At 45.3% G+C, this 26,890-nt stretch overlaps 2 protein-coding genes across 9 annotated transcripts in view; one reads left to right on the top strand and one right to left on the bottom strand.

The window, feature by feature from the left end:
- The window catches only part of MCM10 (minichromosome maintenance 10 replication initiation factor), a 61,215-nt gene extending 42,367 nt beyond the window's left edge, over positions 1-18,848 (bottom strand). For both annotated transcript variants that reach the window (XM_056573347.1, XM_056573346.1), the window contains exons 1-4: positions 18,708-18,848; positions 12,482-12,524; positions 10,885-11,190; positions 10,026-10,151 (exon numbers count right to left, since the gene is read on the bottom strand). In XM_056573347.1, the coding sequence (XP_056429322.1) occupies positions 10,026-10,151; positions 10,885-11,190; positions 12,482-12,488 (439 nt within the window). In that variant the 5' untranslated portion in view covers positions 12,489-12,524; positions 18,708-18,848. The remainder of the gene's footprint in view (positions 1-10,025; positions 10,152-10,884; positions 11,191-12,481; positions 12,525-18,707) is intronic.
- The window catches only part of THAP9 (THAP domain containing 9), a 54,975-nt gene that overhangs the window by 17,689 nt on the left and 10,396 nt on the right, over positions 1-26,890 (top strand). The window contains exons 2-5 of one of the 7 annotated variants that reach the window (XM_056573341.1): positions 10,967-11,050; positions 21,119-21,212; positions 22,292-22,499; positions 25,209-25,361. In XM_056573341.1, the coding sequence (XP_056429316.1) occupies positions 21,133-21,212; positions 22,292-22,499; positions 25,209-25,361 (441 nt within the window). In that variant the 5' untranslated portion in view covers positions 10,967-11,050; positions 21,119-21,132. The other 6 variants (XM_056573345.1, XM_056573340.1, XM_056573342.1 and 3 more) reach the window with 6 other exon arrangements.

Below are 26,890 nucleotides of genomic sequence, written 5' to 3'. Positions count from 1 at the left end.
TCTGCAATGCAGCCATGAGTACTGGAAAACTCCCTCTAGAGAACTTACAGGCTCACATCACGACTCTCCCTAAACCGGGTAAAACCCCGGACAGGCCCCAAAACTTCAGGCCAATATCACTCCTGAATCAGGACGCAAAGATTTACGCCAAGCTGCTAGCATCACGTATCTCCCTAGTGCTGCCCTCCTTGATTTCCACTGACCAATCTGGGTTTGTGGCTGGCAGACAGGCCTCAGACAATACCAGACGTCTACTGAATATTTTTGCACACTTAGAACGTGGTGGCGCTCCTGCAGTGATTATGGCGCTGGACGCCGAGAAGGCCTTCGACCGCCTTCGGTGGTCGTATGCCTTCTCGGCCCTGTCACGCATGGGCTTTGCTGGTCAGATTCTCTCTGCTATTTCTTCGCTCTACTCTTGCCCCTCTGCTAGAGTTCTCGCTAACGGCTCATACTCTGACATCTTTTACATATCCAACGGTTCACGCCAGGGCTGTTCACTATCGCCACTCATATATATTTTGTCCATGGAGCCATTCGCCCAAGCTATCAGGGCTAGTGCAGACGTTACAGGGGTCCTCATTGGCCATCAAGAACATACCATCTCGCTTTATGCAGATGATGTTATTCTATCCTTAACCAATCCTAGTACATCTATCCCTGCTGTCATGGATATTGTATGTAAGTTTGGCGATCTTTCCTTTTATCTTCTCAACGCCTCTAAAACCCAGGCCTTGGCTATAAATCTACCTGATAAAGTCCTTACAAGACTGAAAACTACCTACGCTTTTGACTGGAAAACTAGCTCCATACAATACTTAGGAATACAGCTTTCATACCCTCATAACACATTGTACAAAGAGAATTATATTCCTTTACTTACCTCAATAACAATGGAAACTGAGAGGATGACACAGTCCGAAATATCTTGGGTCGGCCGAGTAGCAACTTTTAAAATGTTTCTCCTCCCGAAATTTCTATACTTATTTCGCACACTTCCTATCTCTTTACCTCCTATTTTCTTTTCCAAAGCTCAAAAAATCCTCACCTCTTTCATATGGGCCGGCTGCAGACCGAGACTCTCCACTCAAATCCTCACTAGATCTAAGGATCAAGGTGGGCTGGGATCCCCAAATTTGAATTATTATTATATAGCAACCTTAGTATCTATGTTGAAGCATTGGCACCAACACCGAATAGATCTGCCCTGGGTTGATATCGAAAATGACACTGTTCACCCTTACAGGTTAGGAGATTTACTCTATCTACCATACTGGAAATTGCCTATCCCTACTTTTGTAAATCCGATAGTTAAAGCATCCTACATGGCTTGGTGTAAATATATTGCTAGACCGTTTTCTGCGCGTCAAATGCGCATTACTGATATACCCATGTCATTTGTCCAAGCACATATTCAAAACATTGACTTGAATTCATGGATTGATAAGGGCATTGATAGCATACACCGTATAATGGAAGGTGACACTCTGCACACCTTTGCAACTTTGAGGGACAAGTATCAAATAGCCAAGAATGATTTTTACAAATACCTGCAGGTCAGACATTTCATACAAAAATTGGAGCACTCGAGCACTCCCCTGGATGGCACATCCATTAACCAAGTGTCCCCCTCCATGAAGGGACTAAGACAATATTATAACTATCTTAATCAATCATAAGTATTCACTAAATTCTACCCCCTACGGGAATGGGAATTGGAACTAAAACTTTCAATACCTCTAGAGGATTGGCAGTCTGCTTTTACAGATATTAATAAGGCTTTCCAATGTTCCTCACACATAGAATCTGCGCTTAAAACTATTCTAAGATGGTACTACACTCCAGCTCGGTTAAGTAAGATTTATCCTGCAGTATCGGACGTATGTTGGAGAGGGTGCGGTGGGAAGGGGACTTTATCCCATGTTCTCTGGTTTTGCCCGTTGCTTGCCCCTTATTTGAGAACTTGCGAGTCACTCCTCAAAGGGTTGTTTGGCAATGATAGTGGCTGGTCACCTCAATCAGTACTTTTATTTGTTGAAACACGTAAACTACCCAGAGATATGAGAGACTTGTTTTGTATTCTATGCATCCTGATTAAGATCACTATAGCAAGTAACTGGAAGACTCCAAATATTCCATCTACGGATACCCTCATTAAGAATATGAGAAAATTATAGCATTAGGAGCAGGTAGATTGCCATTTTTTCACAAACGTTGGTTACTTTGGACCTTATCGCCACACTGCACAGACTCTTAGTGAAGATAGGGATATGTGATACCAGGCTGGGTAGCAATCATTGTTTTCCACAGACTTATCCTCCTATTATCTATGCCCACTCACACTTGTATACTGCCTACATTTTTCCACTACAACATAGTCTACTTTTCTTCATAACAGTGTATGTACAATTTGAAAAAGAGTGTGTAATAAGAAAATAAGGATCATTTGACTCTTTTTGCTTAACGACTTAGTAATAATAGAATAGCATTGCCGGATAGGTTATTTTGTTTTTAATTTATGTCTGTTTTATGTTAAGGGTCTTTCTGAGATATACTGCAACTTGACTCATGGCTCACATTCGGTGATATGACCCACCTGCTTTCTTTGTAATATGTTTAAAAAAAATTTCTTCAATAAAAATGATTTAAAAAAAAAAAAAAGCCTTTTCAGCATCTAAGGCTAGTAAAGCACATTTTTGACCTGGCTGGGGCTGATGCTGCAACCGATCCAACACCGCTAAGACCATTCTCAAGTTCATGGTGGCCGAACTGTTCCTGATAAACCCCACCTGGTGGGTTCCGATCAGGGCCAGCATGAAGCGAGACAATAGGTCAGGATTTTAGATAATATTTTAATATCCTGATTGATTAAAGATATAGGACAATACGATACAGGATCTGTAGCGTCCTTGCACGGTTTCGGTAACACCTTAATGTACGCCAAAGAAGCGTCTTTGGACAGGGAGCCGGAAGACATGTATTAATGAAATACATTAAGGGACTTGTAAAACTCCCCAGGGTAGCCATCGGGACCCAGCACTTTACCTTTGTGTAAATGTCAGATTACAAAATGAATCTCCTCCTCTGTTACTGGTGCATTAACCCCTTAAGGACTGAGCGTTTTTCCTTTTTCCTTTTTTCCTCCTTACCTTTAAAAAAAAAATCATAACCTTTTCAATTTTGCACCTAAAAATCCATATGATGGCTTATTTTTTGTGCCACCAATTCTACTTTGTAATGACATCAGTCATTTTACCCAAAAATCTACAGCAAAACGAAAAAGAAAATCATTGGGTGACGAAATTTCTATGTAGTAAATTTTTCAGTAAAAATGACACCTTATCTTTATTCTGTAGGTTTATACGATTAAAATGATACCCTACTTATTTAGGTTCTATATAGGATCTTCTGACTAATAGAACTTTTTTATTTTTCCGTGTACGGGGTGGTATGAGGACTCATTTTTTGCACAGCGATCTGAAGGTTTTAGCGGTACCATATTTGTATTAATCAGACTTTTTGATTGCTTTTTATTCATTTTTTCATGATATAAAACGTGACCAAAAATACGCTATTTTGGACTTTTGAATTTTTTTTCGCATACGCCATTGACCGTGCGGTTTAATTAACGATTATTTTTATAATTCGGACATTTTCGCCTGCGCGATACCACATATTTATTTTTATTTACACTGGTTTTTTTTTTTTAAATGGGAAAAGGGGGGGTGAATCAAACTTTTATTAGGGAAGCTCCCATAGGGGGCTATAACACTGCACACACTGATCTTTTACATTGATCAATGGTTTCTCATAGGAAACCATTGATCGATGATTCTGCCGCTTGATTGCTCATGCCTGGATCTCCGGTACTGAGCAGTCATTCAGCGATCGGACACCAGGAGGCAGGTAAGGGGACCCTCCTGCTGTCCTACAGCTGTCCGGGATGCCGAACAGCCCCCTGAGCTAACCGGCAGTGGTCTACTTTCGCTTTAGATGCTTTGAATGCCGCTTCTAAAGGGTTAATAGCGTGCGGCACCGCGATCAGTGCCACGCGCTATTAGCCACGGGTCCTGGCCATTGTTAGAGGCCGGGCCCGACCCGCTATGACAGCATGGCCTCGCGTTATAGAACGGGAGTGGACTTAGGCTGTACGCCCTCAGTCTTTCACCGAGGGAAGATCCAGACACCTCAGGAAGGCCTCACCAGCAGATATGAGGGAGAATCCCTATACAGATTAGTATAAGAGTTGGCCAGAATCTTATTTATCAAGTGGGGGTCAGTCCGAAGCACGCCAGAGGAATTCTCCAGAGCTGTAATATGGGATGGGGGGCATTTACCTTTCACCAGACGGGCCATCAGGCGATCAGCCTTATTCCCATGGCAGAAGAGATCCACCTCAAATTGTGATCCCCTAAGTTGCTCCCTCCTATCAAACTAAAAGGTCAAATTGGGCCCTAGCAGACTTCCACTCATCTCTATGTGCCTCCGTGGGGGAAGTGAGAAAGAGGGCATAAGCAGCCCGTAAGCGGGTGCTAGCCTCATTAAAGTGGGTGTGGGAGGAGCGTTTAAAAGGTGGCATGTGCACTATTAAACGACCCCTAAGCTACGTCTTACTGGTCTACCAGAAATGGACCGGATTTGAACGATGAGAATCATTATGTACCATAAATTCTAGCCACCATGCCCTCAATTGCTCCACAAATGCATAATTTTTCACCAGAAGAGAAGGGAACTGCCATAGAATGTCAGTCTCATGAGGACAGGATGGGTCGAATTTTAAAGGATACCGGGGCATGATCTGAGAGTGCCAGTCTCCAATGTCTACAGAGCGCACTCGTTGACAGATCAGAAAGTAGAAAATTCAGGACCACGAACTGTGTGCATTGGAGAAATGGGTAAATTTCCGATCATTAGGGTGAGTCAAATGACAGATATCCTGCAGACCTAATTGGTCAAGAAACAGGGGAAGAACACAGTCTTGCATTCGAACAGATGCAGTCATAGCTAGGGGGCGTGAATTCTTGCGGTCAACTAATGGGTCTAACACCGTATTTAGGTCACCCCCCAGTATCTTTCCTGGGGTCCCGTCATTTTGCATTCTAGCAGTAAGATCTCTGAAGCATTACCTATTCTCGCCATTAGGTGCGTATATATTGTAAATACTGATGGCCTCCTCATTGTGCTCCAAGAGCAGCTGAGATATCCTGCCTTCCGTATCAGAGGTATGGGAAACAAAGTTAAATGGCAACTACTTATGGATGAGGGTAAGAACCTGCCTTCCCATCCTTAGCTGAGGAGCCATAAACATGCCAACCCCACTGCTGCTGCATCCTAAAAAAAAAAATCAACCTCAGACAAATGAGTTTCCTAAAGTAACATTATATCAGGATGGAAGCGTTTAAGTAGTGCTGGGCGGTATGACCCCTCCTCCTCCCTGCGGAACTAATCATGTGCGACTCTGGCACTGCTCTGAGATGCCAGCCGCTGCGCTATAAATGGTTAAGATGACGGCCGCATGCGCTATAAATGGTTAAGATGCCGGCCGCATGCACTTTAAATGAATAAGATGCTGCCACGGCGCTGGAAACAATTAAAAAGGAAAACTTTCAGATAGTGCGGGAGAAGCTGATTCCAATGAGCCCTACCTTGTCCGGATCCGCCCGCAAATGTAGTTTTATTCTATGTGTAAAGCTTGCTGTAACTGGCACTGGGGCTTCTGCAGGTTAACTGGCACTGAAGTCAGTGCCGCTTATGAATATTCATCCCCCCTCCCTCCAGTTAGGAGCGGCGAAGAGAGGGAGAACTGGAGGGAGGGGGGATGAATATTCATAAGCGGTGCTGACGTCAGTGCCAGTTAACCTGCAGAAGCCGCGGTCGAACCAGTTACCGCAAGATTTACACATAGAATAAAACTACAATTGCGGGCGAACGGCCGGGCGGATCCGGGTAAGGTAGAGCTTGTTTTAATCAGCGTCTCCCACACTATCCATCAGTACCTGTGGATAGTGCAGGAGAAAATATCTGACAGTTTTCCTTTAAGTTGCGAGCGGAAAGCTGTCAGCTCCCCATGCAAGCGCTAAAAGCCAGGCTTAACCATTTATAGGGCATGCGGCCGGGCATCTCAGCCATTTATAGGGCATGAGGCCGGCATCTCAGCCATTTATAGGGCATGCGGCCGGCATCTCAGCCATTTATAGGGCATGCGGCCGGCATCTCAACCATTTATAGGGCATGCGGCCGGCATCTCAACCATTTATAGGGCATGCGGCCGGCATCTCAACCATTTATAGGGCATGCGGCCGGCATCTCAACCATTTATAGGGCATGCGGCCGGCATCTCAACCATTTATAGGGCATGCGGCCGGCATCTCAACCATTTATAGGGCATGCGGCCGGCATCTCAACCATTTATAGGGCATGCGGCCGGCATCTCAACCATTTATAGGGCATGCGGCCGGCATCTCAACCATTTATAGGGCATGCGGCCGGCATCTCAACCATTTATAGGGCATGCGGCCGGCATCTCAACCATTTATAGGGCATGAGGCCGGCATCTCAACCATTTATAGGGCATGCGGCCGGCATGTCAACCATTTATAGGGCATGCGGCCGGCATGTCAACCATTTATAGGGCATGCGGCCGGCATGTCAACCATTTATAGGGCATGCGGCCGGCATGTCAACCATTTATAGGGCATGCGGCCGGCATGTCAACCATTTATAGGGCATGCGGCCGGCATCTCAACCATTTATAGGGCATGCGGCCGGCATCTCAACCATTTATAGGGCATGCGGCCGGCATCTCATTAATTTAAAGCGCGGGCGGCTCACAGGATTATGATGATGATTATTTCCCCGATGTGTGGACAGCCGCTGCGGCTGATAATTCATTCATTCATTTGAGGGGAGGGGCTCGACCAGTATATGTAAAATTCATATCGTGCAGGGGAAAAACGTTTTGGTATTCGGTATGAACCGGTATACCGCCCAGCCCTACGTTTAAGGTAACGAAGAAAGAGCCTACTTATGTGGGGAGCGAAGGCCCTTGACTTTCCATGGCATAATCTTAGCCATAGGACAAAATTAGGGGAATGTACTCCCTAAGGGAGGAATACATCTGTCATCAGAAAATAGCATCGGAGAAAAGGATACAGCAGCACTGAGTGAGACATAGGACCCTTCCTGGCTATCTCTAATGACAGACAGTAATGCAAGCTAGGACAGCTCCTCTAAAAAGAGGACGATAATCAAAACATGGCTCAGAAAAACAGACGAAATATAAAATAAACATATAAAGTAAAATATCAACTACAAAAAACCCATAGGGCAGTCAAGGAACCTAGACTCCCTTCCGGTGAGTGAAGGACTTATTTTTTGGACAACATAGGAATAGGGGACAACCAAAAAGAAATATGCAACATGGGGATGATGACGGTATAGGAAGATAAATCTCTAAAGGGCAGTAATCAACAGTATCATATTAACTAATATGGAAAAAACCCAGAAAACATTGCTACAGAAAGTCACTGTAGAAGACATAAAACCTGAGATTAGCCTCCAGGCCCGATCACATCCAAGAGCAAGTCCATACATCCATCTGAGAAGTATCATGGCAGATGAGAAGGTCTTCAGTCAGGGGAAGATTGCCGACCACCAGCCAACGTGTCTGCATCTTGGGGAGCGGTGAAGTCTGCATTGGTCCACCCGAGCAGGAGAACAAGTGTTGTCTCTCGTAGCCGACCTGGAACGTTGACTTTCTATGGGTGAACGAGACCGGCGACTGCGGGGCGACCTTGTTTGAGTGGAGCGTTGTGAGGAGGAGGAAAGGACCTGTTCAAGAGAAGAAGCTGCCTTCTCTAGCGTTTTGTAGACAGATATAGCCCCTTCAGTTTGGCTGGAATCTACAGTTGGCTTTAAAGAGTGATGTACAGATGGCTCTAAAAGCCCTCCTACGTTTCGCCACATCCACAGAAAAGCCCTCAAATAGTAAGAGGTACATGCCATGAATCACTAATGGTTGTTGTAAGCGAGGATAGGCTTGCAGTATTTCCACTTTATCATTATAGTCCAGAAGGCGGAGGATAACCTGGCGTGGGCGATTTGCCAATGCTGCCGCAATATCACGTGTGGAGGCTGGGGCAGGGCAATTCTGTGTGCCCTTTCTACTCGGCATGGATGGGAAAGGCCCAGGGCCTTAGGGAGGTCACGCTCGCAGAACCATTGCCGGTCAGGGGGCGCTAATGATTCTTTAACCCCCACAATGCGTAAATGATTGCGCTGATCTGTTTTCTAGATTTTTCTGCTTTTCACTCACCCTGGCAAGTTCAGATTCAGGGATACAGAGTCGCCATTCTGGAACAGTTTCAACGTCTCCCAAGTGCGACACCCTCAATTGTTTTACCTCAATTTGTAAATTCTGCAGTGTAGCCTTTAAAACTTCCTCAACGATGTGTTGCACATTAGGGGTGATTTGGAGCGCCATCTCAGCAGTGAGTAATTGAAAATCTATATGGAATGAGGCACTATGTGAGGCCTGGAGCATAGGATCCTGTGAAGTCATGACTGGGGGATTATCTGTGCCAGAATCACAGCTGGTTATCTGGTGTGACTGGGCAGCCTGCTTGTCAACCTCGATATCAGCCACCCCTGCCAGGGACAACATTTTGGCAGTGTCAGAGTCTCTGCTGCAGCCTGCAGCGGCCACGTTAACTGCGCCACGTGGTGCCGCAGACGGGAGCGCGGGCGGCTGTGACATTGTCAGACCGCCCAGCTGAAGAAAGCGCTCCATGACTGACAATCCACAGAGGAACTGTGGGATCCGCGGTGAGTGTCTGGGGGCCGGTATAGGGCTGGTACGTGCCGGGGGAAGACGGAGCTCTCCTCAGGTGCTGCCTACATCGGCTGTGCCTGAATCGGAAGTAATGGCCTTATTCTTTTTTTCTGTTGATTATTTTCTGCTGCTTTTTTTTTGCGCATTAACTTGCCAGAAGAAAATAAGCAACAGAAAATCTGCAGCAAAATCCACCAGTGTGAATAGACCATAAGGGTACATTCACAAGAGTGTATTAGAGTGTTCGCAGTGGATTTCGTTGCTGGAAAATCCGCCTTGGCTTAAAACCTGAATAAATTGGCCCGCATGAACGTGACCTTAAGGTACGTTTACACGGTCGTATTGCCAGCAAGTTTCTTCAACAGGTTTCATGCTGTTGAATCATTGCAAAGAAATTAAGAAAAGATGAAATGAGGAAAAGATGAAGGGTGCACTCAAATCACGTTTTGCTATACGGTCACCGGATCAGGCTGGGAAATGTCAAATCCGGCTGCTACCGTATCCCCGCCGGACTCTGCCCGCATCTCATTCATTTGAATGAGCAGACTGGAGTCAGTGTGACTTCGGTCGGCTCATTTTTGCCCGATATCCAGTTTTGTAGCTGGACTGAAAACTGTGGTATGCTGCAGTTTTCAGTATGGCAACAAACCAGGTCCGGCAGGGATACGGTAACGGCTGATTTTGACATTTCCCTGTAGGATCCAGTGACTGTATTAGCTAAAATGTGTGTGAATGCACCCAAACACAGATTCAAATCTGCAGCAGATCCTGTATGTGTGAACATACTCTGTTTATGTTCAGACGAGTGGATTTCCTGCAGATTTTTCCACATTCTATTTGCTGGAGAACTATTTTACTTCCATTGACATCAATGGGTCTGTGGAAAATGCACAATAGTGGCAGATTTGTGGATTTTCTGAGGAGCCATTGAAGTCAATGACAGCACAATTCACTGTGGATTCTTTGCAGCATTTATACGCTGAAGGAAATCAGCCCGTGTGTACAGACCCTAAGGGTGTATTCATACGTACAGAATCTGCTGCATATTTGATGCTGTGCTCAATAATTTAGTTTACATTGAAATCCGCAACAGATCCTGTACATACACTCTTACAATTAAATTACAAGAGAGATTCAAGTGTTAAGGACCATGCAGGAGAACCCTGTCATAGCAGATGCAGTTAAAACATCTTACCTGATGTCTTAATTTTGTCGTTTGGGGATTTCCGTGGTGGTACGGAGCTTGGTGACTTGTCAATACCAGTATGCTCAAGCTTTTCTTGCAACTTCTTCATTTGCTCCTGCATTTTTCTCAGTTCATCTAGTATGTAATCAAAGAGAATGATCTGTCAGACAGAGTGCATATACAGAGCACACATTTATCCTTCCTTAAAAAGAATCTGTCAGCAGGTTTGCCCATAGTAACCTGCTGGTACCAAATAATAGCACTCATTACAATGATCGCTTGATCATATTGCACCGCTTCGCCCCTTTAGAGAAACCTTAATTAACAGCAATATGCAAATAATATTGGTGCAATGGGGGCATTACCCTGCCCCCCAATGCACCGCTATACACTTGCACCAACTCCTCTAACTACTCCTCATAAATATTCATATAATCAGCCTCCCCTGCATTGACATACCCCAATACCACCCTGAATCCTCCTGCTTGCATAGTTACACTGTAAGGCTGCCACGCTGAACATTTTACGGATGCGGTAATTAGCTGCAGCGTGTGAACACATCCTTAATATGGGCTAATCTGTTGACAGATTCCTTTTAAATGGTCACACACAAGTAATGTCCAGATCCAAGACACTGCAAAGACAACTAAAACGTCTTAAAAAAAATATATGCATGCAAGCAGACACAGTATAACTGAAATTACACTGAAGGTTGTGATCTCAGATCAATAAGACCATAGATAATTTTGATACATTAATCATATTTTTTTGTTAAGTGTTATTGTGAAGTCAAATTAGGGCCTGAGAATGTGGCATATGAACCATAGCTAAAAAGTCACCCGTGTAACAAATGTGTACCAAATATTACCTTCAAGTTCTTTTTTGGATTTATCCTGGCTAGAAGATGGCGACTGCTTTTTAGACTCAAGTACAGGTTTATTGTCTTCCAGATCATCAATATCTCCAAATAATGTTGTGAAGTCTTCTTGCACTCCTTCCGCATCCTGCCCTTCAGCTGCACTGTCACTTTCATGGTAAGACCCTGCTTCATCTTCATCAAAAAGTTCATCAAATGCATCAGGCTCACTTGAAGAGTCAGGGAAGCCTGCACAGTTGCTCCCAGTTCCTTCACTTTCTTCTAGCAAGGAGGTTAGAAGCTCCAAGTCAGCATCACCTGGTGAAGCACAAGAACATACTTTCTTTAAAGCAAAACCATTAGAAGTAAATTAGAAATAATCAAAATGCTAGTTAAATAAAATCTAGTTAGGGTTCTTGTTTTTTTTAAAGTTAGCGCTACAAAGATTCTTGCTGTGAATGGCCTTATTTTGCTGGGAATTTTATGCTTTTTTTTTTCTGTTGATTGTTTTCTGCTGCTTTTATTGCTCATTGACTTGGCAAAAGAAAATAAGCAACAGAAAATCTGCAGCAAAATCCCCCCATGTGAACGGACCCTAAGGGTACATTTCATGCTCACATCTTCACTGTACAACAGTAGAAAAAAGGATTTGTTAATCAGTTTAATGTGTAATTCACACTACATTCCCTCCCTATGGCTGCTGGATCCGGCTGGGAAATTTCAAAACTGGGAGCTCCCGTATCCCAGCCGGTCCGGCTCCAAAACCCATTCACTTTAATGAGCCGACCGGACTTAAAACTGTAGTATACCACTGTTATAAATCCGATCACAAAGCCGGATACAGGGCAAAAATGAGCCGACCGGAGTCACTGTCTGACTCCAGTCGACTCATTAAAGTGAATGGGTTTTGGATGGAATACGATCTGGTCATTTTTTCGGCATGTCAGATTTTTGACACAGACTCAAAATGATGGCAAACCACTATTTTCAGTCAGTGTCAAAAATCTGACATGCCGAGAAAATTACCACTAGCTGACTACGATCGGGTCCGCAGCCCCATAATAGCTAAAAAGTCTGTACATGTCCGTGCAAAGATGCAATTTCAGCCGATTTCAGCTTCTGAAATGGTATCTGTGCAGCGGACACTCAAATCGTGATGTGAAGCCAGCCTTAGCGCTTCCTGCTCTATTACATGAAGCCACAAAAGTTTATATCAATTTGCTTAGCTCTTCCTGTTCTATTACACGGAGCCTATAGACTGGACTGCATTTTCAATGTAAAAGGTTCCCTTTAAACCAATAGGGGCAAATATGCTCCAAAAACAGGAAGTCTGCAATGGCGCTATAAACTAGTAAGCATACCACTAATCAGCCCCCAAAGTACCAAACAGAGTGAAGGGAGAAAAAAGGAATCACTTCCCAGTTCAGTGGATTATGTGACAAATACTTGACCACAAGAACGCACGGACCTGATCCTACTCAGAGCTGCTGACTGGCTGAAAGTGATCACATGCTTCCTTTTGTTTCTTTGCGTTTGGCAAAACTGTACTTATTTAATTGTACTAGTTTATTATACGGATATCTATATTTTTATAAGCTTGTGGACTTACCTTCCATGTTGAGCGTCTGGTTTTAGGAGTAACCCACTTGTATCTGTAATAACCAAGAAAGAAATCAGCAAAATAAAATAAAAAATCTTTCTGCACAGGAGCTATCTCAATAATGGAAAATAATGGCAAATGGTGCCAGCTTCTGACACACAACTGCGTGGGTAAGACTTACCTACTGCTCTGCCACCACCAGCAGAATAGTGATAACAACTAATCACTGTAAGGGCATCAGTATACCACAGGCAGGGCTGTCACCTGTGTGTGACTACATAGCAGTATACCACAGGCAGGGCTGTCACCTGTGTGTGACTACATAGCAGTATACCACAGGCAGGGCTGTCACCTGTGTGTGACTACATAGCAGTATACCACAGGCAGGGCTATCACCTGTGTGTGACTACATAGCAGTATACCACAGGCAGGGCTGTCACCTGTGTGCGACTACATAGCAGTATACCACAGGCAGGGCTGTCACCTGTGTGCGACTACATAGCAGTATACCACAGGGAGGGCTGTCACCTGTGTGTGACTACATAGCAGTATACCACAGGCAGGGCTGTCACCTGTGTGTGACTACATAGCAGTATACCACAGGCAGGGCTGTCACCTGTGTGTGACTACATAGCAGTATACCACAGGCAGGGCTATCACCTGTGTGTGACTACATAGCAGTATACCACAGGCAGGGCTGTCACCTGTGTGCGACTACATAGCAGTATACCACAGGCAGGGCTGTCACATGTGTGCGACTACATAGCAGTATACCACAAGCAGGGCTGTCACCTGTGTGCGACTACATAGCAGTATACCACAGGCAGGGCTGTCACCTGTGTGCGACTACATAGCAGTATACCACAGGCAGGGCTGTCACCTGTGTGCGACTACATAGCAGTATACCACAGGCAGGGCTGTCACCTGTGTGCGACTACATAGCAGTATACCACAGGCAGGGCTGTCACCTGTGTGCGACTACATAGCAGTATACCACAGGCAGGGCTGTCACCTGTGTGCGACTACATAGCAGTATACCACAGGCAGGGCTGTCACCTGTGTGCGACTACATAGCAGTATACCACAGGCAGGGCTGTCACCTGTGTGCGACTACATAGCAGTATACCACAGGCAGGGCTGTCACCTGTGTGCGACTACATAGCAGTATACCACAGGCAGGGCTGTCACCTGTGTGTGACTACATAGCAGTATACCACAGGCAGGGCTGTCACCTGTGTGTGACTACATAGCAGTATACCACAGGCAGGGCTGTCACCTGTGTGTGACTACATAGCAGTATACCACTGGCAGGGCTGTCACCTGTGTGTGACTACATAGCAGTATACCACAGGCAGGGCTGTCACCTGTGTGTGACTACATAGCAGTATACCACAGGCAGGGCTGTCACCTGTGTGTGACTACATAGCAGTATACCACAGGCAGGGCTGTCACCTGTGTGTGACTACATAGCAGTATACCACAGGGAGGGCTGTCACCTGTGTGTGACTACATAGCAGTATACCACAGGGAGGGCTGTCACCTGTGTGTGACTACATAGCAGTTTACCACAGGCAGGGCTGTCACCTGTGTGTGACTACATAGCAGTATACCACAGGGAGGGCTGTCACCTGTGTGACTACATAGCAGTATACCACAGGCAGGGCTGTCACCTGTGTGTGACTACATAGCAGTATACCACAGGCAGGGCTGTCACCTGTGTGTGACTACATAGCAGTATACCACTGGCAGGGCTATCACCTGTGTGTGACTACATAGCAGTATACCACAGGCAGGGCTGTCACCTGTGTGCGACTACATAGCAGTATACCACAGGCAGGGCTGTCACATGTGTGCGACTACATAGCAGTATACCACAAGCAGGGCTGTCACCTGTGTGCGACTACATAGCAGTATACCACAGGCAGGGCTGTCACCTGTGTGCGACTACATAGCAGTATACCACAGGCAGGGCTGTCACCTGTGTGCGACTACATAGCAGTATACCACAGGCAGGGCTGTCACCTGTGTGCGACTACATAGCAGTATACCACAGGCAGGGCTGTCACCTGTGTGCGACTACATAGCAGTATACCACAGGCAGGGCTGTCACCTGTGTGCGACTACATAGCAGTATACCACAGGCAGGGCTGTCACCTGTGTGCGACTACATAGCAGTATACCACAGGCAGGGCTGTCACCTGTGTGCGACTACATAGCAGTATACCACAGGCAGGGCTGTCACCTGTGTGCGACTACATAGCAGTATACCACAGGCAGGGCTGTCACCTGTGTGCGACTACATAGCAGTATACCACAGGCAGGGCTGTCACCTGTGTGTGACTACATAGCAGTATACCACAGGCAGGGCTGTCACCTGTGTGTGACTACATAGCAGTATACCACAGGCAGGGCTGTCACCTGTGTGTGACTACATAGCAGTATACCACAGGCAGGGCTGTCACCTGTGTGTGACTACATAGCAGTATACCACAGGCAGGGCTGTCACCTGTGTGCGACTACATAGCAGTATACCACAGGCAGGGCTGTCACCTGTGTGCGACTACATAGCAGTATACCACAGGCAGGGCTGTCACCTGTGTGTGACTACATAGCAGTATACCACAGGCAGGGCTGTCACCTGTGTGTGACTACATAGCAGTATACCACAGGCAGGGCTGTCACCTGTGTGCGACTACATAGCAGTATACCACAGGCAGGGCTGTCACCTGTGTGCGACTACATAGCAGTATACCACAGGCAGGGCTGTCACCTGTGTGCGACTACATAGCAGTATACCACAGGCAGGGCTGTCACCTGTGTGCGACTACATAGCAGTATACCACAGGCAGGGCTGTCACCTGTGTGCGACTACATAGCAGTATACCACAGGCAGGGCTGTCACCTGTGTGTGACTACATAGCAGTATACCACAGGCAGGGCTGTCACCTGTGTGTGACTACATAGCAGTATACCACAGGCAGGGCTGTCACCTGTGTGTGACTACATAGCAGTATACCACTGGCAGGGCTGTCACCTGTGTGTGACTACATAGCAGTATACCACAGGCAGGGCTGTCACCTGTGTGTGACTACATAGCAGTATACCACAGGCAGGGCTGTCACCTGTGTGTGACTACATAGCAGTATACCACAGGCAGGGCTGTCACCTGTGTGTGACTACATAGCAGTATACCACAGGCAGGGCTGTCACCTGTGTGTGACTACATAGCAGTATACCACAGGGAGGGCTGTCACCTGTGTGTGACTACATAGCAGTATACCACAGGCAGGGCTGTCACCTGTGTGCGACTACATAGCAGTATACCACAGGGAGGGCTGTCACCTGTGTGTGACTACATAGCAGTATACCACAGGCAGGGCTGTCACCTGTGTGTGACTACATAGCAGTATACCACAGGGAGGGCTGTCACCTGTGTGTGACTACATAGCAGTATACCACAGGGAGGGCTGTCACCTGTGTGCGACTACATAGCAGTATACCACAGGGAGGGCTGTCACCTGTGTGCGACTACATAGCAGTATACCACAGGCAGGGCTGTCACCTGTGTGTGACTACATAGCAGTATACCACAGGGAGGGCTGTCACCTGTGTGTGACTACATAGCAGTATACCACAGGCAGGGCTGTCACCTGTGTGTGACTACATAGCAGTATAACACAGGGAGGGCTGTCACCTGTGTGTGACTACATAGCAGTATACCACAGGCAGGGCTGTCACCTGTGTGTGACTACATAGCAGTATACCACAGGCAGGGCTGTCACCTGTGTGTGACTACATAGCAGTATACCACAGGCAGGGCTGTCACCTGTGTGTGACTACATAGCAGTATACCACAGGCAGGGCTGTCACCTGTGTGCGACTACATAGCAGTATACCACAAGCAGGGCTGTCACCTGTGTGTGACTACATAGCAGTATACCACAGGGAGGGCTGTCACATGTGTGTGACTACATAGCAGTATACCACAAGCAGGGCTGTCACCTGTGTGTGACTACATAGCAGTATACCACAGGCAGGGCTGTCACCTGTGTGTGACTACATAGCAGTATACCACAGGCAGGGCTGTCACCTGTGTGTGACTACATAGCAGTATACCACAGGCAGGGCTGTCACCTGTGTGTGACTACATAGCAGTATACCACAGGCAGGGCTGTCACCTGTGTGTGACTACATAGCAGTATACCACAGGCAGGGCTGTCACCTGTGTGCGACTACATAGCAGTATACCACAGGCAGGGCTGTCACCTGTGTGCGACTACATAGCAGTATACCACAGGCAGGGCTGTCACCTGTGTGCGACTACATAGCAGTATACCACAGGCAGGGCTGTCACCTGTGTGTGACTACATAGCAGTATACCACAGGCAGGGCTGTCACCTGTGTGTGACTACATAGCAGTATACCACAGGCAGGGCTGTCACATGTGTGTGACTACATAGCAGTATACCACAGGCAGGGCTGTCACCTGTGTGTGACTACATAGCAGTATACCACAGGGAGGGCTGTCACCTGTGTGTGACTACATAGCAGTATACCACAGGCAGGGCTGTCACCTGTGTGTGACTACATAGCAGTATACCACAGGCAGGGCTGTCACCTGTGTGTGACTACATAGCAGTATACCACAGGCAGGGCTGTCACATGTGTGTGACTACATAGCAGTATACCACAGGCAGGGCTGTCACATGTGTGTGACTACATAGCAGTATACCACAGGGAGGGCTGTCACATGTGTGTGACTACATAGCAGTATACCACAAGCAGGGCTGTCACCTGTGTGCGACTACATAGCAGTATACCACAGGCAGGGCTGTCACCTGTGTGTGACTACATAGCAGTATACCACAGGCAGGGCTGTCACCTGTGTGTGACTACATAGCAGTATAACACAGGGAGGGCTGTCACCTGTGTGTGACTACATAGCAGTATACCACAAGCAGGGCTGTCACCTGTGTGTGACTACATAGCAGTATACCACAGGGAGGGCTGTCACATGTGTGTGACTACATAGCAGTATACCACAAGCAGGGCTGTCACCTGTGTGTGACTACATAGCAGTATACCACAGGCAGGGCTGTCACCTGTGTGTGACTACATAGCAGTATACCACAGGCAGGGCTGTCACCTGTGTGTGACTACATAGCAGTATACCACAGGCAGGGCTGTCACCTGTGTGTGACTACATAGCAGTATACCACAGGCAGGGCTGTCACCTGTGTGTGACTACATAGCAGTATACCACAGGCAGGGCTGTCACCTGTGTGTGACTACATAGCAGTATACCACAGGCAGGGCTGTCACCTGTGTGCGACTACATAGCAGTATACCACAGGCAGGGCTGTCACCTGTGTGCGACTACATAGCAGTATACCACAGGCAGGGCTGTCACCTGTGTGTGACTACATAGCAGTATACCACAGGCAGGGCTGTCACCTGTGTGTGACTACATAGCAGTATACCACAGGCAGGGCTGTCACATGTGTGTGACTACATAGCAGTATACCACAGGCAGGGCTGTCACCTGTGTGTGACTACATAGCAGTATACCACAGGGAGGGCTGTCACCTGTGTGTGACTACATAGCAGTATACCACAGGCAGGGCTGTCACATAACACCTGCACTAATATAAAAAGTGCCAGCAGGTTAGTGTGTTATTTTTTCCCCACAAAGGGAAACTATCTGTAATTGGTATCGGTACATCCCTACTTATATACTGTACATTGGTGAAAGAATGGCTCAATCCAAGTCTAGATTTACAGGTCACCGGACAAACTCCATATTAAAGGGGTATTCCAATAACTAAAAATACATCCCCCTATCGACAGGATAGGGGTATAAATGTCTGATCATAGGGAGTCTGACCACCCATCTCTCCCACTGAATGGAACAGAAGGTCTGCACCATTCATTCTGTATGAAGCCGGTAGTGATAGCCAAGTACAGAGCTCGAGTATCTACAGGGCAGTGGTCTCCAAACTGTGGCCCTCCAGATGTTGCCAAACTACACCTCCACAGTTTGGAGACTACTGTTCTGTAGAGACACCGAGCTCTGTTCATAAAGATATCTACAGAATGAATGGTGGGTATGGATAGGACCCCTTTAATACCTATGGGACGTCCTATATGTAAGTGGACTGTGCTGGTGTCTAGATAGTATACAATACAGCATATAGGAATACACACTACTCTCCTCAGGTATGGGAGCTGTACATACCTGTATAGAGGCGGACAAAGCTCCGTGTATGAGCCGGGAGGACAGGACACCAAGGACGCGGTACAAAGAATACGCGCCAAGCGTTCAACCAACACACCCGCCCTCTACTGTACGTCACTGCATTTGGCGCCAGCTGTGCTCAGTAGCATACGTGCCAGTCCACTGTACGAGGGGCGTAGAGAAAGGCGCTCTGTGTGCACTCTATGGTAGTGTCATCCCTCTGGCACATCCTATTGGTTGAAAAGGGAGACGTCACGAGCGCCATGTTTATTACTGGAAGGAGAAAGCACGGGTAGAAGTGTTTGGGCAAGTTGCCCTCCTAGTATGTGTTGTTGGGCGGCCATATTTTGGTTGGTAGACGGTGGTGGAGCTTCTGCTGTAAGGTTCGTGGTGAAGTTTCCGTTATGTAGCTGACAGGTAGTAATACACTTTGGTATCCCCTATGTGCTGGAGCTGTCACACCATTGGTGGGTACTGAGAAAACACAAGAGTGACATATTGCCGAGGATCTGTATTGTATATAGCAATAGATATACATGTAATATAGCACTGCCCATCACAACATCTTTACTGCTATGTATAGCTAGAGCCCCTTGTTATTGTACTTTATGTCAGAAATAGCTGATCTATATACTCCCCCAGACATCTATATACTCCCCAGACATACAGGCTCCGAGCACATTTATAAAGGAACAAATGACTTTATTACTGCTGTGGCATTGTAACATAGTGTAGCTTCAGCTGCTGCAAAACTACAACTCCCAGCATGCTTGTTGTCTGGTCATGCTGGGAGATGTCATTTTTGGGGAAGCACTGGTGAACCTTTTCTGCCACAACATGCAACAGAGTAAATGACTGCAGAGCATTGCATCTATCATTCATTCTATACCCACTTTCACCATGATCTAACACAAGGTTTTCCAACTAGTTACTTTCAGCTGTTGCAGAACTACAACTTCCAGCATGCCCTGACAGCCAAGGGCCAGGGGCTGTCAGGTTATGCTGGAAGTTGTAGTTTTGCAACATCTGGAAGCACACTGATTGGAAAAAAAAACTGATCTAGCCAATAACATAGGACAAACTAGCTTCTTTATATCCATTTTACACAGTAGGCCCCCTGTACCATGGCTGTTGTGCCACAATTTTGGCTCAAGATGTGCCAACATTGTGGGCATAGCAATTGAGCTACCGTATATACTCAAGTATAAGCCTAGTTTTTCAGCACGATTTTTCGTGCTGAAAACACTCCCCTCGGCTTATACTCGAGTGAACTCTCCGCCCTCAGTGGTCTTCAACATGCGGACCTCCAGATGTTTCAAAACTACAACTCCCAGAATGCCGATGGCTGTCCGGGCCGATGGCTGTCCGGGCATGCTGGGAGTTGTAGTTTTGAAACATCTGGAGGTCCGCAGGTTGAAGACCACTGCGGCCTTCGTCATCATCCAGACCCCCATATGACAGGCGGTGATGATGAAGAGGGCGTTAATTGCGGGGGTCTGGATGATGACAAGGGGGAGATGTATTTCCCACCCTAGGCTTATAGTCGAGTCAATAACTTTTCCTGGGTTTTTGGGGTGAAATTAGGGGCCTCTGCTTATATTCGGGTAGGCTTATACTCGAGTATATACGGTTCTTGTTATGCATAGTGCAGCAAAAAGAACAAACTTGACCAAAAATGGGGTATGTCCTAAATTGTGATGCCAATAAAAGTGTAAACTAAAAGTGTCCCTGTTACTTAAAGAGACATGTAAAAAGTTTTAATCAGTTAGTGCTGTGTCCCCCACCGGTCAGCAGAACAAGCAGGGATAAGATTACGATCTTTGTCTTCCTACCCCATAGACTTCTAATGGGACAAAAAGACAAAGGTCACTGAGAACCAGGGAGTAATGCGTGCTTATCCCCACTCACTTTCCTGATTGGTGGAGGTATCACTACTGAGACCCAGACTGATCAAAACTTTTGTCATGTCTTTAGGAGTCTTTGAAGTAACAGTGCCCATTTAAACTAGATGTGCCAACTAGACAGTCTGATGATCCACCTAAATTATCAAACAGCCAGAGTCAAAATTTATAGTGTCTAGGCCGGGTTCACATCAGTGTTGGAGCTCCATTTGCTGAATCTTTTGTAATGATGGGATATTGGGAAAAATACTGCAGATCTGTGTTTTTTTTCTCCGCTTAAATCCTGCAAAATATCGGCCACCAGACAAAAACCAGATGGACCCCATTGAAAGATAATAGGACCTGGATATATCTGTTGTGCAATGGACCATGCAGCTCCATTGTTTATGTCTGGAATGGGCGCTGTGACCCAGATTTGAACGTAGCATCTAATGGACAAGGTCTGAGTAAATGGTTTCACTTGTTTTTACTGTTGATTTGCTCCCACATGTCAAATATTTGTTATTTCAGAGGAAGCCACTAAAATGCCAGTGTCATGTGCTGCTTCGGGGTGCAAATCAAGGTACACTGTGGAGGCCAGAGAGAAAGGAATAACATTTCACAGGTAATGGGTCTACTGTCAATTTTTGTGAAGGGATTCTTGTAGCAGTACTGAGCCCTCCGAAACTGCTAAATCTCATATAGAGACCAGGGAGAATAGTTAAAATGTACCTAAAGTACCTGTCAAGCTATCACAAGACCTCAGGAGCCAAGCCCTTTATGCCACATGCCCAGAGCTCTGTGCGCCAAATGCTTCTGCGGCTCCTCCTCTCAGCTGTGAGTGACAGCTTTACCTACCAGGAGTCTACTTGTCTTGTTTTAGGTGAAATCCATCAGAAGACCTGCCTGACAGCTCAGCTCCTGTCTCTCCATTTCCTTTCCTGAATAATTATCTAAACACATTTTTAACCCAATTATAGGTCAGCTTTCATCTGGTCATATGTCAGCTTAGAAGATTGTACAGAGCAACCAACACTATATATGAAAACAGGGAGAATACAGAAAAGAAAATGAGCAACTATTTTAATAAAGACAGACTGAAAATCATGTCCTTACACCATAATAAATATAATGCAATAAAGTGCAATCAAAGTGTCAGTAGCCTTTAGTCAGGGTACCTCTCATCAAAAAAACTTTTGATATATTATAGATTAATGTATGCAGAATAACTTCACAATTGCATGTTATTAAAAAATATGCTTCTTTCTATTTAATTTTCCACTTTGAAGAAATGACCACTAGGGGTCTCCCTACCAGTCCTGGCAGCAAGCATTTCAGACTCATGCTGGAGTCCTAAACACTACCAGCTGCCAGTCTGCTTTGTTCACAAAGGAGAACACTCAGAGCTGCCAGCCTGCTTTGTTCACAGCCTGTTTGGCTGTGAACAAAGCAGGCTGGCAGCTCTGAGTGTTTAGGACTCCAGCATGAGTCAGAAATGCTTGCTGACAGGACTGATCGGGAGAAATACAATAGAAAGAAGCATATTTTTCATTAACATGCTATTGGAAAGTTATTCAACATTCATTAATCTAAAATATATCAAAAGTTTATTTGATGAGAGGTACCCTTTAACAGGCTACACTACAGCCCTATAGCAACCCTTTCCAGGCCATATAGTGTAATATTTGTTGTAATCTTTTTAAGGTTTCCAAGGTCAAATCCTGCCTTGTTGGATAAATGGTGTCGTGCTATGAGAAGAGCAACAAGCACGGGTGAATTATGGATGCCTTCCAGATACCAGCGACTGTGCAGCCTCCACTTTCAGCAAAGTTGCTTTGACACTACTGGGCAGACAAAGCGGTTAAGAGATGATGTCATACCCAGCATTTTTAATTTTCCAGAAGACACACAGGTAAGTGCCCATTCTTGCACACTGCGATTTAACTATTCTATACTAGGATTACATTATCAGCACTATCCCAATAATCTTCTGTTACATTAAACCTTTCCTGTATGAGCAGCATCTGTTTGAGCAATACCAGAAACTGTAGTAGGGAGAGAAGCCCGTTTTCCCCCAAGCACATAATACTGGGGCAATAAAAGGGGCTCTTATTCTGCTCTCCTCTATTATCCAAATTGGACCTGGTTGTAGAAGAACCATAATGGACAACAGGCTCTTACTGCTGCTCTCATACACGGCTTGATTCAAGAAAAAAACTAAAAAAAAGGGGACAAAAACCAGCGCACCCTGTGCCTTTACCTCATGGGGATGAGAGTAAAGTGAAATGGGAGCGTGACACCGTTGTAGGCTTTGTATAAAATGATGATGATCCGCAGCAGCCTGTGTCCTTCCGTTTCTCAAAATAGTCGAGGCGGTCCAGTCAAGATGCAAGTTCTGTGCTCGTGGCAGAGGTCACAGATCAAAAGTAGATGCTTCTCTGGCGCTCGCAGGATCCGTATTAGTGGTCAGTCAGGTGAAGACTTCAGGTTTGATAAAGAATGCAGTCTTTATTTCTTCATATAAAACTGACAACGCATTTCGAGGGGTCGCCCCTCTTCCTCAGGTCATGACCTGATTGACCACTAATACGGATCTTGCGAACGCCAGAGAAGTGTTTACTTTTGATCTGTGACCTCTGCCACGAGCACAGAACTTGCATCTCATACACGGCTGCCACACTAGTTTACTCATTGCACCTGGTAGTTAGCCAATAGCGCTTGAGATTCTGCGATAATGGTTTCTGACATCTGGACTTTCTTCTGTGTAAAGTGACAGCTTTATTAATTATTATGCAATTTTTAAATGCATGCAGAAGCCACAGGCTCTTAACATCATATGTGACGGTGGCCTAATATTTATCTGTTGTCCATAATGGTCCTTCTACATGCAGGCTCTTTCTGCCACATACAAGAGTGGCCTTGGAAGATTGCGATAATAATGCAATCCCCTAATGCAGTGGTCTCCAACCTGCGGACCTCCAAATGTTGCAAAACTACAACTTCCAGCATGCCCGGACAGCCTTTGGCTGTCCGGCATGCTGGGAATTGTAGTTTTGCAACATCTCGAGGTCCGCAGGTTGGAGACCAGTGCCCTAATGTATCAGATGAAGTTGCAGCAAATGCCTCATGTTAAAGGGTACCTCTCATTAAATAAACTTTTGATATATTTTAGATTAATGAATGTTGAATAACTTTCCAATAGCATGTTAATGAAAAATATGCTTCTTTCTATTGTATTTTTCCCGATCAGTCCTGTCAGCAAGCATTTCTGACTCATGCTGGAGTCCTAAACACTCAGAGCTGCTAGCCTGCTTTGTTCAGAGCCAAACAGGCTGTGAACAAAGCAGGCTGGCAGCTCTGAGTGTTCTCCTTTGTGAACAAAGCAGACTGGCAGCTCGTAGTGTTTAGGACTCCAGCATGAGTCTGAAATGCTTGCTGCCAGGACTGGTAGGGAGACCCCTAGTGGTCATTTCTTCAAAGTGGAAAATTAAATAGAAAGAAGCATATTTTTTAATAACATGCAATTGTGAAGTTATTCTGCATACATTAATCTATAATATATCAAAAGTTTTTTTGATGAGAGGTACCCTTTAAAGGGATTATCCAGGAGTAGAAAATTATATTTTGTTTTAAGCCAAAGCATGTGCTCCATCACTCAAATGCATACAAATTGCAAACCTGTTACAGAAGAAAGTGCTCAAGGACACCATGTATCATAAGCCCTTATCCTAAAGGATAGCCCCACCCCAAACTTTTACTACCCCTCTTGGCCAAAAGGCACCAGTAAAGGTCCAGGATCGGAGTCCCCAATCCTCCCCCTTCTTCCCTTTGCCAAAGATTAGGCATAATTTTGCTGTAGGTACCTGGCTGCCACCCAAATAGCAACCAAGGAGCACAAACTGGTTGGCATCTCTGTTAAAACAGACACCTGGGGTTGCAGGGAGGTGAGGTACCTGATGACTACACACATCTCCTAGACCTCCAGGAGGGACAACCCAAAAGGGCATTGCACCCTAAATAGAACACGTCTGTTTTCATTCTTCCTTCAATACCTCCCGTACCAAAGAGAAGAGTGGTGCTGTTTCTGGAAGAAACTAGCTATGTTTTTGCAATCCAGGAAATCCCTTTAAAGTTACATTTTATTTAAAGGGGTATTCCAGGAAAAAACTTTTTTTTATATATCAACTGGCTCCAGAAAGTTAAACAGATTTGTAAATTACTTCTGTTAAAAAATCTTAATTCTTTCAATAATTATCTGCTGCTGAAGTTGAGTTGTTGTTTTCTGTCTGACAACAGTGCTCTCTGCTGACATCTCTGCTTGTCTCAGGAACTGCACAGAGTAGAAGAGGTTTGCTATGGGGATTTGCTTCTAAACTGGGCGGTTCCCAAGACACGTGTCATCAGAGAGCACTTAAACAGAAAAGAACAACTCAACTTCAGCAGCTCATAAGTACTAAAAGGATTAAGATTTTTTAATAGAAGTAGCTTACAAATCTGTTTAACTTTCTGGAGCCAGTTGATATATAAAAAAAAGTTTTTTTCCTGGATTACCCCATTAAATACAATACTTAGATAACCTTTTTATAATTTTTATTTTAAAATTTGATTACTGTTTCATCAGAAAACTGAAGTGTCGGAGATCAAAGTCTTAGAGACATATACACCACCTGGCAAAGAAGTTCCTGTGGTAAATAAAGCAGAAAATCGGGAACCAGAAGTGGTCAGTGTAACTTCAAACCCATATGCTAGTATACAGTGCCAAGTTCAGTTACAGGTATGTTCATTTGTATTCACTGGAAGATAGAAACAACGATTACAAAAGGGCCTCTCCCTGCCCAACTCTGTTTGATTGACAGGTCTCTTACTTTTCCTGCAGTGATGATGTCATTTACATTCATGCGACTGCTGCAACCAATCACTGGCCTCTGCAGGTCACATGTTGTGCATGCTTACATCACCACTGAGGGCACTTAATGGCTGCGGCAGTCACATGGATTTACATGACATCATTGCTGCAAGAAAATGTATCCAAGATTGGCATCACAGCATCACCACTAAAGCAACATGGGATTTAACAAGTAAATGATTTTATTTTACTTTGGTTTATTTACCTTTTGATTTTTAAATTTATTAAACTTGGTCATTCTATCCTGTCTTCAGCAGTCTTAAGAATTACTTGTTAGCAGTAATGGCATACTTTATATGCTTGATGCTGAAGATGCACATATGAACTCTGACAATAAAGCCTGTTGTTTCAAAAGATATTTTGATATTGCTAGATTAACCCTTCACAGAGGTGACAAGGTGTTCCCACTGGTGATATTGAACCACTAAGACCACAGATATTTCTCATTTTCTCCATTTCGGGGGAAAGGACCCCTTAAGACTTCCTTTTGCTTACTTCTCTGGCCATTCATAGCACAGAACATAATCCACTTTGTTATTCCTTGTACTGAACAGGCTGGCTCTGCGCTGGTGAATGACTTCACCGCAGTACACTACTATAGATGGCATGTGTAGGGACAAAGAGTTACTGATGCACTGGGATTGCAAGCAAAAAATAAGAGAAACATCACAAGCAAGAAAGGGGTTACACAAAGATGCAGCTGAAGACAAACCTGTAGACTTAGAGTACCTATCACCAAATATGCTTTTCTAAATTAACTCAGGCTATGTTCCCTAACTACTCCTAACACCCCTCCCTCCTTTAAAAAAAAATTAAAAATTAATTCTGAGCTGTAAAAAGCTCTGTACCTTACCGTTGCTTACATTGTGCAATCTCCCAGCAGGAGAAAGTGGGTGTTCCCCAGCATGCATGACATCCCTGAAGTCTGCTGGGGGACCACTTCTGCCCTCACATCTTTGCAGTGCTGTGAAGAATAGAAGACCCCAAGCTATGTGCAGTTTTCAGTGATGCTCTGTGTAGCTTTCATTGAGGCTCTGTGCAGTTTTCAGTGATGCTCTGCGCAGCTGTCAATCAAACTCAGTGCAGAGACGCACTTCCTAAGTTTGGGCTCCTGCCAAGGGAGGAGGAGTCCAAACTCACTGTATTAATTGCAGCAGGGACCAGAACAGAGCCACCTAGTGGCCGTTTTTTTTTCTATTTTAAACATATTTATGTTGATAATTTTAAAAGCAAGTGAATGGGAAAGTGTCTGCTAATTACACAAGGGACACTATATTAAAAGTTTTATTTGGTGACAGGTACTCTTTAAGGTAGAGGGAGATTAGATATAGAAGGCAGGACTGTGTAATTACAACAGCAGGGAAAAAGTTACACTAAGCACCATAAGAGAATGTGTG

Source organism: Hyla sarda, chromosome 4, assembly GCF_029499605.1.
Source record: "Hyla sarda isolate aHylSar1 chromosome 4, aHylSar1.hap1, whole genome shotgun sequence".
NCBI classification, from domain to species: domain Eukaryota; kingdom Metazoa; phylum Chordata; class Amphibia; order Anura; family Hylidae; genus Hyla; species Hyla sarda.
The sequence above is the reverse complement of the archived record's forward strand: the minus strand, read 5'-3'. Positions and strand labels throughout refer to the sequence as shown.